Source organism: Felis catus, chromosome X (genome assembly GCF_018350175.1).
Source record: "Felis catus isolate Fca126 chromosome X, F.catus_Fca126_mat1.0, whole genome shotgun sequence".
Classification (NCBI taxonomy): Eukaryota; Metazoa; Chordata; class Mammalia; order Carnivora; family Felidae; genus Felis; species Felis catus.
The window spans coordinates 41,248,316-41,263,402 of NC_058386.1; the positions used below are offsets into that span (position 1 = coordinate 41,248,316).

A 15,087-nucleotide genomic window follows, 5' to 3' on the forward strand; every position below is an offset into this window, starting at 1 on the left:
AAGTTTCTAACCTTAAACTTTGAGCGGCGATTCCTCCAACCATCTCCTGCCCGTCTAGAGCCATGTGCCTTTCCATCTTGGTTTCTGGCCCTTCAACTGGAACTCCAACAGTGATTGTGACTTGAGTGTGCTAAGGGGTTTTAGGGCAGTGCAGATGGCAAGGAATGTGACACCGGATTGAGAGAGATCAATAATGAGGTAGCACTGGCCGCCTGGGTGGCTCACCTCGGCTCAGCGCATGATCTCCTGGCTCATGAGTTCGAGCCCCGCATCCGGCGCACTGTTGTTAGCGCAGAGCCCGCCTCGGATCCTCTACCCTCCTCTGTCTCTCTGCCGCTACCCCGCTCAGCTCATTCTCTCTCTCTCAAAAATAAAAATAAACATTTAAAAACAAATAATGAGGCAGCACCGACCTCGCATAGAACACATACAATAAAACACACAAAGCTCAAGCGTAACCACCCCGATGACTTTTGACAGTTCGTATTTCTGTGCAACGCAAACGTTCATCTGGATACACGTCCATCACCCCAGAAAATTCCTTTCACCCCTTCACAGTTAATATCCGGCTCCCATCCCCCCAGCGGCAACCACCGTTCTGTTTACCTCCCTCCCTGAATTTTGTGGTGTTGTGGGTTTTTTTGCACTGTTTTAAACTTGGAGGTTCTTTAGAGAAACTGCGAAGAGTGTGGAGCTGAACCGTAGTTAGGATCGATAGGATCTTTAAATCCAATCAAACAAAGCCTTTCCGCTTCCCCCACCAAAAACGCTTCGCAAGAGTTGGCCTCCAGCCACCAGGCTTTCTTCTCCGCTAGGAAAAGGGTGGATTTGTTTAACCGCTTTGTTCTTTCCTTTTTTCACCTGTTTGTGTTTAACCGGACCCTTGACCGCAATCTCTGCTAGGCGTTTTAACCATTTTTCTTGTTTAAGTAAGAGATGAACTCGAGCTCTCCGTCCAAACTCCGAGGCTTAGGTCCCGCGGGCTCCAAGCCTGTGCCCCGCCCCCTCCCCCCTGTCCAGGGTGGCTTCGTAGGATTTTTCCAGGAGCCCCGGAGGAGGGGCCCAGCGTTGGGGGTTGCGAGTCCCCACCCCCCACCTGCCGAGCCGCCGCGTCCCCCGCCCGGCCCTCCCGGCTGGGCTGCCTGACCTTTGAGCCGCCTGCAGGTCGCCAGCCTGGTGAGTGCCGGGGTCGGGCCGGCCTCCCCGTCCCCCCACTCTCCGGGGGAGCAAAGGTCTGGCGACCGCCTAGCGAAAGCCCCTCGGCCCGCTCTTCCGACCGGGGCCTGCCGGCCGGAGACCGACTGCCCCCTGCGCGCCCCGGGGACCCCGCGCCCTGCACGCCCCCTCTCGGCCGGCCCGTGCACCGGGCGGCCTCGACCTGCAGCTTCCCCAGGGCCTCGCGGTCGCCCGAGGCTGCAGCGGCGCCACCGGGTCGCGCGGAAGCCCCTCACCCGCACAGGTACCGCAGGTGCAGCGGAGGCACCCGCCGCCGCGTGCCCGCTCCCTCCTGCCGGGCCGCGGGTGGCCGAAAACCCCGGGCGGGAAAAGGACGTTTGCCGGCGCGCCTGGCTTGCACGCCGGGAGCGCGGGGTTAGAAGTCGCTGTTGCAAAAGTCCCGCGTCTGATCTTGGGCCTTATCTCAGACTGATAGCAGGAAGGCCTTTGGAGCCCGTGCCAAATTTTAACAGCCGGCGCGGATTCCGAATGCTACGACGCTGGCAGTCAGCATTTAAAGCCTATTTGAGCCGTGTCTCTTATGAAAAAAAAAGAAAAGAAAAGAAAAGAAAAAAGCAATGTATCGAAGGAAATTTAATTAAAACAAAGATTCTTTTCCCTTTCCCCGTGTCACTCATTTGCCCCATCCGTGGGTGGGACCCCTCACTTCAAAGCAGAAAGATGCCAGGGAGAAAGTTGCCTGGTTTTCCTCGCCCACGGGGTTTCTTAGGTAATGTTGTTGGCTTATTTGTTTCTTTTCTGATCGTTTTTCTTTGTCTTCTCCCGGTTCGCTGGTCACGCTCTGGCCTAAAGTCCCAGCATGAAATGTTCCTGCCTGCGGAGTTCAGACTCCTTGCCAAACTGGCACCGTGCCTTGCTAGGCGGCCAGAAACAGCTGAGAGGCTGTCCCACGGGGGTGCCCAGACCGTGCCCTTTTCCGCACCCCTTCCATCGCGTGCAGTTGAAAAGGGGTGTCCGTTCTCATTCAGTTCACGGAGGAACGTATTTCGAAAAGTGCAGTTCAGAAAAAGGCAGAGCAGGAAGGTTCTGGCCTTTGAGCGGTCAGAGAAGGGAATCCGCACCATCCGCGCAGGGGGAGGGCGGCGGGAGCTGGTGTGCTGCCGGCGGGGGAGGGGCCACCAATGAGGGAGCTGCCCGCCCCCGCCCCACCTTGGGGGCTAGGGCGCAGACATAAAGGGCAGCCTTACCCCGTCCGAGCGGCCAGCTCTCCGAGGGTCATTGGCACCGAGGTATGGATGTTGGGGTGTTGTGATTTTTTCCCCCCTCTCTTTTCAAAAGATAGCTTGAAAATAGGCACTGGGAAGTAAGTCAGTTGAAGATGTCTCAGGCTGGACTGTCAGCTCTGTCTTCATTTTCCTATGCGTGTCTTCCTGCCACATGGCGTTATTTTGTTCTGATGAAGGGAAAAGTGGCTTTCCTGTTCTGGTAAAAACCCAGTCTGTACTTACCAGCGCCTCAGGCCAGGTGTTTTGCTGAAGTTGCCCGACACGGTTACATTTTATCTTATCTCTGTTAACCTTCCAGAGATCTCTCGCATGATCATGTCTTCCGTTAAGATTGAGTGTGTTTTGCCGGAGAACTGCCGGTGCGGCGAATCTCCCGTGTGGGAGGAGGCGTCCGACTCTCTGCTCTTCGTCGATATTCCGGCAAAAAAGGTTTGCCGGTGGGATTCGCTCAGCAAGGGAGTGCAGCAAGTGACCGTGGGTAAGGATGAAGGCGGGGCTCTCCCTGGGACCTGCCCGGATGGCTGTCTTTTCCCTGGGGAGTGGCTGTCACCTGATGTGTCATTCCCCAGGGACTAGATAAAGGTCCCTTCCTGGTAAAGGGTACTAGTTTTGCCTTAACACTTTTGGATTCTCCTGCTCTCTGTATCCCCTGTGTCCTCCCACTTTGACCCAGGAGAAACTTCTGGATGGTCAATACTTTCCTCTTCCTCTGTGGGGGAGACGGCAGCATTTCCCCATCTTGTTTTGCTCAGGGGGCGCCCAGTAGGGTCTTTCCAAACATCCTCGGGTAACAGCTTTAGAAGTTGCAGACCCCGTTTGTGGCACAGCAAAGGCTGTCTTATCCTGGGTCAGGCCAAGCCCTCAATCCGCGAAAAGAAATAACAGGCATATCCCTTTGAACATAAAAAGAAGGGCTTTCTGACTTACAAAGCATCAACCAGGCCTATCCGGTCATGGTAACAAAATAAGATTCAGGGCATTTGGATGAGATTGTTTATGGCCAGGTGATTCCCAGTGGAGGGGTTTCTCATTCTCTGGCTTGAAGGGTGTGGGCTTGGTTAGAGATAAGGAAGTTGCTTATTTTGTGTTAATGAGAAGAGATACCAGGAATTTCTGTGACCTCGGAAGGCTCATCCTAGAACTGGTGACCTCAAACTTTTTTTTTTTTAATGAGTGGGAACAGCTTCTTTTTTTAAAATTTTTAAATTTATTTTGAGAGAGAGAGAGAGCAGGAGAGAGGCAGAGAGAGAAGGGAGCATGACCTGAGCCGAAACCAAGAGTCAGACGCTCAACCTACTGAGCCACCGGGGCGCCCCAAGAGGGAACAGCTTTTTAACTCACCCAGGCATATCAGTTCGGCTGGAGGCAAAGTGACTGTGACCAGCGGTCAGAGTGGGGAGAGGGACCTGTTGCCTTCCCCAGTCTCTCTTTGCCAGCCTGCACACATTAGGGATATATCCCCACCTCCAATCTGCAAACTACCCCCCACAAACCATAGAAAAGGCTTATGATGTCAGCAGTCACTTAGGAAGTCTCAGGCCACAGGTCAGGATCCATGATGAGAATGTGACCTTCCCAATAGTGTCCCGCACATTCTCCGGGCCCCTTGACGGCTGGAATCAACTTCTGAACAGGGCTTTTAGCTAAGACCTGCTCCCGGAGCACCTGGCGCCTTGTGCTTGTTGAAGAGGTGCTCAGAAAATGTTTTCAAAATAAATACCGGTCAATTGGTTTCCTGTGATTGCTCACCATGGTAATCAATCTCTCCACTTCAGAAGAAGAAGTCTCCTTATACGTGGAAAAATATTAAACCCAGGAAACCTAACATTTAAAAAGTACAAAATGTAGGGGCACCTGGGTGGCTCAGTCGGTTAAGCGTCAGACTTTGGCTTAGGTCATGATTTCGCGGTTCGTGAGTTCAAGCCCCACATCAGGCTCTGTGTTGACAGAGCAGAGCCTGGAGCCTGCTTCGGATTCTGTCTCTCTCTCTCTCTCTCTCAAAAAAAATATATAAAAAAAGAAAAAAGAGAGACAAGCCCTGTTTCGGAGGGAGAGTGAGATGTCGCAAAGCCTAGTTACCAGAACCAAACGCAGTTTGTAGCTCTGGGTATCCTGGAGACCAGGTGAATCGAGCATCACTTGCTCTGTGACAGCTACTCTGGTGTCCCCTTGTCCCCCTACCCCAGTTAGGGACCCCCTCCTTCGAACTTGATGTGACACCCGCCCCAGTGTATGGTGGCTGTCGCGGTGTGACTTCCCTGCTTCTCCCACTAGACTGGAAGCTTCCAGAAGAGTTGGGTTTCATTCCCCTTTCTAGCCCTGCTGCCCAGAACACTGCTGAATGAATGAATATACTCGGTTAGGTAGTCTGCACCCTTCAACTGAAGGGAGAGGGCACTCCCATTGTCAAAAGAGCTGGAATCCCCTCGGGGATGTCTGGTGGCGCGATGCCTGCGCTGGGCCGCTGGGCTGCTGGCCCACGTGTCGAGTCCTGAATGCTGCTTTTGCTTCTGCAGATGCCCCCGTCAGCTCTGTGGCCCTTCGCCAGTCAGGAGGCTACGTCGCCACCATTGGAACAAAGTTCTGTGCTTTGAACTGGGAAGATCAGTCGGTGGCTGTCCTGGCCACAGTAGATAAAGATAAGAAAAACAATCGATTCAATGATGGGAAGGTGGATCCCGCTGGGAGATACTTTGCTGGTATGGTTTATCTCTAGCACCTGTTGACTGAGCCTTGGCGATAAGCAAGACTTAGAGTTGTACTGGTAATGGGTCTTGGGGTCTTTTATCATTACTTGAATAGCCTTTGACTGAAAACAAAATCCCGTGAGAAAGGCTTCATAAATATCCCTTTCAATTTCTGTCTCCAGCAGAGACTAAAGCGTGCATGGTACTTTTGTAGTTTAAATGAGTTTTAAAATAGGGGTTCTGTGGGGTGCCTGGGTGGCTCAGTCAGTTAACCGACTTCATCCGACTTCGGCTCAGGTCATGATCTCGTGGTTCGCGGGTTCGAGCCCCGCATCAGGCTCTGTGCTGACAGCTCAGAGCCTGGAGCCTGCTTCGTGGATTCTGTCTCCCTCTCTCTCTCAGCCCCCCCACCCCCGCCCCTGCCCCTGCTCATACTCTGTCTCTCTCTCTCTCTCTCTCAAAAATAAATTTAAAAACATTAAAAAAATTTTTTAGACAAATAAATAAATAAAAAGTTTTGGGGCCCCTGAGTGGCTCAGTCGGTTAAGCGTCCGACTTCAGCTCAGGTCGTGATCTCACGGTTCATGGGTTCGAGCTCTGCATTGGGCTCTGTGCTGACAGCTCAGAGCCTGGAGCCTGCTTCGGTTTCTGTGTCTCCCTCTCTCTCTTCCCCTCCCCCGCTCATGCTCTCTCTGTGTCTCAAAAATAAATAAACATTAAACAAAACATTAAAAAATTACATTGGTACAATTTCATCTGATGTACTATCTATATTCCAGTTTGGCCATTAACCAAATAATGTCCTTTATAGCATTTTTTCCCCCTCTGGCACAGGATCTAGTCTATGATTATGTATTGCATTTACTTGACATGTCTCTTTAATCTTCTTTAGTTGGGAACAGTACATAGCCTTTCTTGTTTTTTATGACACTGCCATGTTTGAAGAATATAGTCCCATCCAACTCCCCTTGTTTTTTAAATTTATTATTCTTGTTATTCTTATTATTAATGTTTTATTCGTTTTTTTTAAAGAAAGAGAGAGAGCATGAGCAGGGGAGGGGCAGAGAGAGAGAGAGAGAGAGAGAGAGAGAGAATCTTAAGCAGGCTCCACACTCAGCTCAGAGCCCGATGCAGGCTCAATCCCATGCCCCTGGGATCATGCCCTGAGCCAAAATCAAGAGTCAGACGCTTAACCAACGGAGCCACCCGGGTGCCCCAGTTCTGTGGCGCTTTGTGAGACAAAATAAAGATGTCGTCAGGGTCGCCTAATATTTTGATCAATATTTGCATGGTGTAGATTTTCCTATCCTTTCACTTAGTCACTATCTGTATCATTATATCTGAAGTGAGTTTCTTATACCTAGCAGATAGTTGGATTTTTTTTTTAATCATCTTGAAAATATTGTAATTGATGTGTTTAGGTTATTTACATTTACTGTAATTACTAATATGTTTTGAGTTAGATCTACCGTTTTGTTAGTTGTTTTCTCTTCCTTCCCTCTGTATTTTTTGTTCCTCTGTTTCCCCTTTCCTGCCTGCTTTTGGGTTGTGTGAACATTGTTTTAGAATTCAATTTTAATTTATTTGTGGTGATCTTTTACTCGATCTCTCTGTATAGTTTTTAAGGGCTTCTGAAGAGATTGCAAAATATACAGTTAACTTTTTGCAGTCTAGAACCAATGTTTTACCACTTCAATTGATCTTCACTTATTTATGCTATAGTTGTCTTTTTTTTAATGTTTACTTATTTTGAGAGAGAGAGAGCACGCACACAAGAAGGGCAGAGAGAGGGGGAAAGAGACAATTCCAAGCAGGCTCCTTGCTGTCAGTGCAGAGCCCCAGTCAGGGCTTGATCTCATGAACCATGCGATCAGGACATGAGCCAAAATCAAGAGTCGGACACTTAACTGACTGAGCCACCCAGGCGCCCCTGTGCCCCTGTGTTGTCTTTATATATGTACATGCAAGCCCCATCGGAACATGTGATTTTTGGGGCGCCTGGGGCGGCTCAGTCGGTTGGGCATCCGACTTCAGCTCAGGGAATGATCTCAAAGTTCATGGTTTCAAGCCCCGCATCAGACTCTGCGCTGACAGCTCAGAGCCTGGAGCCTGCTTCGAATTCTGTGGCTCCCTCTCTCTCTCTGCCCCTCCCCTGCTCACACTCTATGTCTCCCTCTCTCTCTCTCTCTCTCTCTCTCTCTGTCTCTCAAAAATAAATAAACGTTAAAAAAAAACTAAAAAAAAATCCTACGGCAAATCTTGACACATTCGTCTTAGTAAGCAACCTGTACGTTTAGGTTCAGAGCATTTACCAGAAAAGCTGTGACCTGCTGTCTGTGAGGTGCTCCTAGGATCTGGTCCCCATGTGGGCCACTCAGCGCCGGTCTGAGACTCAGGAGTTCTAACCACAGCTTCATTCCCAGTCTTTGGTATGCTAATTAGAACCAGATTCGTGCACATACAAGTTGAAGATGAGCCCGGAGATCATAAACAGCTTTATGGGATGCCAATTTCTGAGCAACATCCCTCTTCACTATTTCTGGGTGCCTTCCATTTTCCTGGTTCTCTCCATGTCACTCCTCCAGCCAGAAACCACCCTGTCTCTAGGACGGTGCTGTCTCTGGGGACCAAGCAGCAGGAGGGAGGGAGAGAGAGAGAACGTAAACACAGCAGTGTTTGGCTCTGCCTTTTTGGAGCTACACCTTCACCAAATGGAGAGGAATGTCCCCTTCCCTGGGTCGTGGTTCCTGCAGTTTCTGTTGCTGGCCACCGTCTGCCGTTGCTACCCTTGCCGCGGAACTGACGGAACGGAGAAAGGCATGGAAAATACCCAGTCTCTGAGCCTGAGGAGTTTCCTTTTCTGCTCCCTGGGCCAGATTCAGAGGGTTCCTCTTGGGTCCCGGTCTTCACCACAGCGTTCACGTCCAAGTTCCAGGCCGTGTTGAGTTCAAGCTGGGACATACTGGCAAATAAAACAGAGCACTCCCCACCAGTTAGGTGGCATTGCACATTCTGGTGTTCTTCCCCGGAGCTGCCTGATACGTACTTTTCAGAGTTCCCAAATAGCTACATAGTTACAGACGTTATAGTTGTGCTCAGGCCAAGAAAATGGGGTTGGCGAACATGTACTCCTTGTCTGGAAGAACTATCCGTAACCTGTTGGTATAAGTTTAATTTGCATTATAAGCAAGGTAGGTGTCATTTATTTAAAATTTTTTAATGTTTATTTTTGAGAGAGAGAGGGCGCAAGTGGGGGAGGGGCAGAGAGAGGAGGACAGAGGATCCGAAGCAGGCTCTGCCCGGACAGCACAGAGCCCGACACGGGGCTCGAACTCACAAACCATTGAGATCTTGACCTGAGCCGAAGTCGGACGCTCAACTGACGGGGCCACCCAAGCACCCCAGTAGTTGTCATTTTTGGAAACAGGGGACCCAGGTTGGGATTGTATGATCATTTCCTTGATTTGATGATGGGCAGGGAACCCTGGGATAAGAGGTGGTGCAGGGCACGGGGCAAGATGCTGTGGAGCTAACCTCGGTGCTTTTTGGGCTTTGTAGGCACCATGGCCGAGGAAACGGCCCCAGCAGTTCTGGAGCGGCACCAGGGCTCCCTGTACTCGCTCTTTCCTGACCACCACGTGGAAAAGTACTTTGACCAGGTGGACATCTCCAATGGTTTGGATTGGTCCCTGGACCACAAAATCTTCTATTACATTGACAGCCTGTCCTACTCCGTGGATGCCTTTGACTACGACCTGCAGACAGGAAAGATCTGTATGTACTTTTTCATTATTCTTTTTAATACTGCTGGTGAGTTTTTTTTTCCCCCTCTGTATGTAACCAGTAAGCTGCCTCTTCCTCAACTCGTCTGAAAAAAGTCCTTATTTGGAAGGGGCGCCTGGGTGGCTCAGTCGGTTGAGCATCCGACTCTTGATCTCGGCTCGGGTCATGATCTCACGGTTTGTGAGTTCGAGCCCTGAGTCAGGCTCTGTCCTGACAGCGCAGAGCCTGCTTGGAATTCTCTCTCCTTCTCTTTCTGCCCCTCCCCTACTCATGCTCTCTCTAAATAAATAAGTAAGTAAGCTTAAAAAAAAGGTCCTCACTTGTCAAATAAGGGTCTGTCTGGTGGTTACTACGCCAGTATAGTCACAATTACACAGACTTGACTATTTTTTCCAGTGAAGCCATGGCCCTCAACACAACTAATGGTGGCCGCCGTTGCAATAATATGAATAGATCCTTAATTCCCTTTCTTGCCACCATCTCTAGAAAGAGGCTCACCTTGAAATGGATCCTATTCTACCAGGATGTGCCTATAGGGAAGCAATACACAGGACAATGAGCTAAAGGAACAGAAAGTTAAGGTTTGGGGTTGAAATCTCTCACTTGCGCTTTAGTTAACCATAGGAAGCTACTCAGAGACAGATGAATAATCTTCCAAAATAGAGAAGTTTACAAAGTAGTTGCAGATTGTTCAATTCCGTCAATGGGTTCTACATGAGCCGTAGTTGGAAGCTGGGAGGGAAGGAGTTCTTGAGAAAAATCTAGAAGGGAGTGCTTGAAACTGTTCTGTGAAAGGTGCCAAACCACAAGAGCCAAACCCATAATGAAAATGACATGAAAAAAATCACAAGACTCTCGTATAATTTAACCAGAGGCAAACTATTTCAGTACTGATGTTTTTGCTCTGAAATATAAAGTGCTCTGTTTTATGACTGTTTTTACCCATTTTCCTTACGCATTTTTTTATTTTTTTATTAAAAAAATTTTTTTAATGCTTATTTTTTGAGAGAGAGAGAGAGAGACAGAGAGAGAGTGAAACAGAGTGCGAGCATGGGAGGGGGAGAGAGAGAGGGAGACACAGAATTGGAAGCAGGCTCCAGGCTCTGAGCTGTCAGCACAGAGCCCGACGTGGGGCTCGAACTCACAAACCGCAAGATCATGACCTGAGCCGAAGTCGGATGCTTAACCGACTGAGCCACCCAGGCGCCCCTACTTACACATGTTTTTTTTTTTTAACTTTTTTCTTCCATTGTAACCCAGTGCAGTTATTAAAATGACCTGGATTTCGTAAAGTTCCTCTGGAGTTTCATGGTTTTTTTGTATACTGTGATTTCCCCTTTAATGCCAGCCAGTTAGTTGGCTTCAGAATACCTTTCCTTTCAGGAACAAGCTTTTTTTATGTTTTTGAATGTTTCTTTATTTTTGAGAGAGAGAGAGTGTGTGTCTGAGCGTGAGTAGGGAAGGGGCAGGGAAAGACGGAGACAGAATCTGAAGCAGGCTCTGTGCTGACAGCAGAGAGCCCGAGGTGGACCTCAACTCAAGAACCCCGTGAGATCATGACCTGAGCCGAAGTTGGATGTTTAACCGACCGAGCCACCCAGGCGCCCCAGGAACAAGCTCTTCAGTGTTTAGTTTTGATAAGATGATTTTTGGAGCATTTGGCAGAAACAGAACTGGTACATCTTACTAGTTTTTGCACGTGAACTGTTCACATGGTACCATTATTTTTATAACCATAAACTGAAATGTATCAGGTCTAACCATAGACTGAAATGTATCTAAGATGTGCCAGAGCTTCAGTTTCGGGCCAGCCTCAAAGAGAACTATTGGTATTTTATTAAGAATTCTACTTTTTGGAGCACCTGGGTGGCTCAGACAGTTGAGCGTCCAACTTCGGCTCAGGTCATGATCTCATGGCTCGTGAGTTTGAGCCCCGCATGGGGCTTTCTGCTGTCGGCGTGGAGCCCCCTTCGGATCCTCTGTCCCCCTCTCTTTCTCTGCCCCCCCCTCCGTACTTGCAATCTCTCTCTCAAAAATAAATAAACATTAAAAAATTTCTACTTTTTTTCTCTCCTCCTCTGAAAGCTTTGACAGATAGGTCTGTACCCAAACCAAAGAGAGTATGATCATCCCCAAATCATGTGGTAAAAATCCTTTGTTGAGGAGTGCCCACTTACATTTCTGGACATTTTTGTTTTTTATTATCTATTTAATTTTTAAAGTTTATTTATTTTGAGAGAGACAGAGCATGAGTTGGGGAAGGAGAGAGGGAGAGGGAGAATCTCAAGCAAGCTCTGGGCAGCCAGCACAGACCCAGACACGGGGCTTGAACTCACGAAACCACGAGATCATGACCTGATCCGAAACCAGGAGTCAGATGCTTAACCAACTGAGCCACCCAGGCACCCCTGGACGTTTTTGTTTTAAAGTTATGAACTCTTGGGCACCTGGGTGGCTCGGTCGGTTGAGCCTCCGACTTCAGCTCAGGTCATGATCTCGTGGCTCGTGGGTTTGAGCCCTGCATCGGGCTCTGTGCTGATGGCTCAGAGCCTGGAGCCTGGTTCGGATTCTGTGTCTCCCTCTCTCTCTGCTCCTCCCCCAGTCATGCTGTCTCTCTCTCCTTCAAAAAGAAATAAACATTTAAAAAAATAATAATAAAAAATAAAGTTATGAGCTCTTCTGAACCATCTCACATGCCAGACCCTGACTAAGCAAACGTGATCAGGATTTACGGTCAGCTTGAGCATCACTGTCTGATGCTCAGTATTGAGCGGCCTGTTGTTTCGGTGTACGCATGTGTGTATTTGTTTGTTTTTAACTACAGCCAACCGCAGAAGTGTGTATAAGCTGGAGAAAGAGGAACAAATTCCGGATGGAATGTGTATTGATGCTGAGGGGAAGCTCTGGGTGGCCTGTTACAATGGAGGAAGAGTGATTCGTTTAGATCCTGAGACAGGTAAAAATAAAAAATAAAAAAAATCCCTGCCCTATCTAGAAAAAAACAGACACTAGCAACGGGAGAAACTACATTACTGACAAAGTTATACAGAGATATATTCAAAGGTCTCGGTAGGGTGATTTTGGAAATAAAGGCCAAACATATAGCCCCGAATTTACAGTCAGTCTTCCTTTCCTGCGGAGGTAAGTCTTTTGGGCCAACACAAATCATCAGGGAAGGTTAAGTCAAATACATGGCTGATATCTGACCTCCACTTTTTGACTCCTCTTTTTGGAATATCCCTAATCCTCTGCAAGGAGTCCAGAAAGGCTGTGCAGGTTGGAGATTTGCTGGAGCTAGACTTTCAATAAAATATTTGCTCCTCTAGGGAAAAGACTCCAAACTGTGAAGTTGCCTGTTGATAAAACAACATCATGCTGCTTCGGAGGGAAGGACTACTCTGAAATGTACGTGACATGTGCCCGGGATGGAATGGACGCGGAGAAGCTTCTGCAGCAGCCTCAGGCTGGTGGGATCTTCAAGGTGATCTAGCTCTTTCTTTTATCTTGAGGGTGAGATTGGGGAGATCTTTGGCTAAGTAACTGAGCCATTAGTGCCTTTTCATACTTGTAAACATCATGCTAGACTTTTAAAAACATTTTATTCAGGGGCGCCTGGCTCAGTCGGTTGAGCGTCTGACCTCGGCTCAGGTCACGATCTCGAGGTTCATGAGTTTGAGCCCCGCGTCGGGCTTTCTGGCATCAGCATGGAGCCGGCTTTGGATCCTCTGTTTCTCTCTCTTTCTCTCTCTCTGCCCCTCCCCTGTTGCACTCTCTCTCTCTCAAAAATAAATCAGCATTTAAGAAATAGCCTAAAAATTTTTTTATTTAGATTTTCTAGACTATAAGCCCAGGACGATGTGTTCAGCCTACTTTGTGGTGTACTTCAAAATATTTTGGGGCTTCAGTAGTGCTTGTTGAAATTCTATAAATTGGTAGAATGGGCTTGGAAAACCAGTGTTTGAAACATGTTTATAAGATCAATTGAGGGGAGCCTGCGTGGCTCAGTCAGTTAAGCGTCTGACTTCAGCTCAGGTCATGATCCCACAGTTTGCGAGTTCAAGCCCCACTTTGGGTTCTGTGCTGTGACAGTTAAGAGCCTGGAGCCTGCTTTGTATTCTGTCTCCCTCTTTTTTCTGCCCCTTCCCCACTCATTTTCTCTCTCTCTCTCTCTCTCTCTCTCTTTCAAAAATAAATATACATTAAAAAATTTCTTTAAAAGATCAGGTGATTGTTTTGATGTCACAAAAATATCTTTGGGTTTCTTCTTTTTTGCAACAAAACAAACACTGGTAAAAGTCATAGACCTCTCAAGCTGAAAAGAAATAAGAAGGTGGTAGAAATAAAATCAGGTATTTTTAAATTTTATTTTAGAGAGAGAGAAAGACCACGCACAAGCGGGTGAGAGAGGCAAACGGAGAGAGAGAGAGAGAGAGAGAGAGAGAGAGAGAGAGAGAGAGAGAGAGAGAGAATCTTAAGCAGGTTCCATGCTCAGCACAGAGCTCGACTCTGAGCTCGATCCCACAACCCCGGGGTCGTGACCTGAGCCAAAATCAACAGTTGGACACTCAACCAACTGAGGCACCCAGGTGCCCCAAATTCAGGTTTAAATACAAGTTAATTGTAGATGGTTGCCAGTTGGATTGTTATCAATGGACCACCTAATCAAGTAATTCCTTTTTACGATAGGAAATAAAACAAGGATGATTGGTGGCTAAATAATAGTATTATGAATCACAAAACTGCTTTTAAAGAATACTTGGGAGTTATCTTTTAGCAAAGTTTCTCTCTTTTCTTTTTTTAACAGATAACTGGCCTGGGAGTCAAAGGAATTCCTCCCTATCCCTACGCAGGATGAAGACACAGAAAATTCTAGAGCTGAAATTTCAATGTAGTTACCAAAAAAATAAATGATGGGATTAACAGGGCTAACTTTTTATTTACAATTTTTTTAAGGTAGAGCATTTTAGTAAGGGGTGACAGGTAGTTTTGATAACACTACAAGGCCTTCTGAAAAGGTATTATAGAAATGTAGAGAATTGTTCAACTGTAAATTAACCTCTTGATTCTTTGCAAATAGCTAGAAGCGGAGTGGGGAGGGACCCTATCTGTTCTGTATTCCTTACTTATTATACCTAAAGCTTCAAAAAATTAATAAATACTGGCCTGGTAATGACTTATTATGATTATATTCCTTTTTATTTTTATCATAATTTTATAAAATATACTGCAATGATAACCTACCCTCATATTATTCTTCCTATATGCTATTTTTTACAAGCTAAAATATTCCTGGAGGTTAAGAATTAAACACTCTAGCAAAATCCATGCTTCCAACAGCCACCTAATAAATGTAAAAGTACTATATGACTTTATAGAAAGAATACTTTTATAAATTTTAATGTGTATTTATTTATTTTAATGTTTTTAATGTTTATTTTTGAGAGAGGGACAGAATGTGAGTGGGGTAGGAGCAGAGGGAGAGAGGAACACAGAATCTGAAACAGGCTCCGGGCTCTGAGCTGTCAGCACAGAGCCCGATGCGGACCTTGAACTCACAAACCGTTGGATCATGACCTGAGCTGAAGTTGGACACTTAACCGACTGAGCCACCCAGGTGCCCCTAGAAAGAATACGTTTTTAAAAAAAAATAGCTTTATTGAGGGTGCCTGGATGGCTCAGTCGGTTGGACATCTGACTTTGACTCAGGTCATGATCTCATGGTTCGTGAGTTCAAGCCCCACATCAGGCTCCATGCTGACAGCTCAGAGCCTGGATCCTACTTTGGATTCTGTGTCTTCCTTTCTCTCTGTTCCTCCCCTGCTTGTACTCTGTCTCTCTCTCTCTCTCTCTCAAAAATAAATAAACATTAAAAAAATATATAAAAAAATAGGTTTATTGAGTATAATTGACCTATGCATACTTAAAGTGTACAATTTGATAAATTTGGCACATATATACATCAATGAAACCAACACCACAAGTAAGATAATGAATTTATCCACTACTCCAAGACTTTCTCTGTGTCTCTTTATAATCCTTTCCTTTGGTTCCTCTGTGTGTCTGCCCTCAGCCCCAGGAAAACACTGATCTGATTTCTGTCACTATTAACTAGCCTTAAAATTGGGTAGTGTGAGGGGCGCCTGGGTGGCTCAGTT

General features: G+C 47.1%; 1 protein-coding gene across 3 annotated transcripts; it reads left to right on the forward strand.

Annotated features, from left to right (window-relative positions):
- Nucleotides 1-1,059: 1,059 nt before the first annotated feature.
- RGN (regucalcin) lies at nucleotides 1,060-14,105 on the forward strand. Of its 3 annotated transcripts, none has more exons than XM_023249103.2 (7): nucleotides 1,060-1,176; nucleotides 2,761-2,940; nucleotides 4,979-5,161; nucleotides 8,708-8,923; nucleotides 11,757-11,888; nucleotides 12,259-12,413; nucleotides 13,737-14,105. In XM_023249103.2, exons 2-7 carry the CDS (start codon nucleotides 2,772-2,774, stop codon nucleotides 13,785-13,787), a joined length of 906 nt encoding a protein of 301 aa, XP_023104871.1. In that variant the 5' UTR covers nucleotides 1,060-1,176; nucleotides 2,761-2,771; the 3' UTR covers nucleotides 13,788-14,105. The 3 variants fall into 3 exon arrangements, with proteins under 3 accessions (XP_023104871.1, XP_006943730.1, XP_006943729.1); XM_006943668.5 differs by lacking the exon at nucleotides 1,060-1,176 and adding an exon at nucleotides 1,217-1,459; XM_006943667.5 differs by lacking the exon at nucleotides 1,060-1,176 and adding an exon at nucleotides 2,321-2,465.
- Nucleotides 14,106-15,087: the final 982 nt, after the last annotated feature.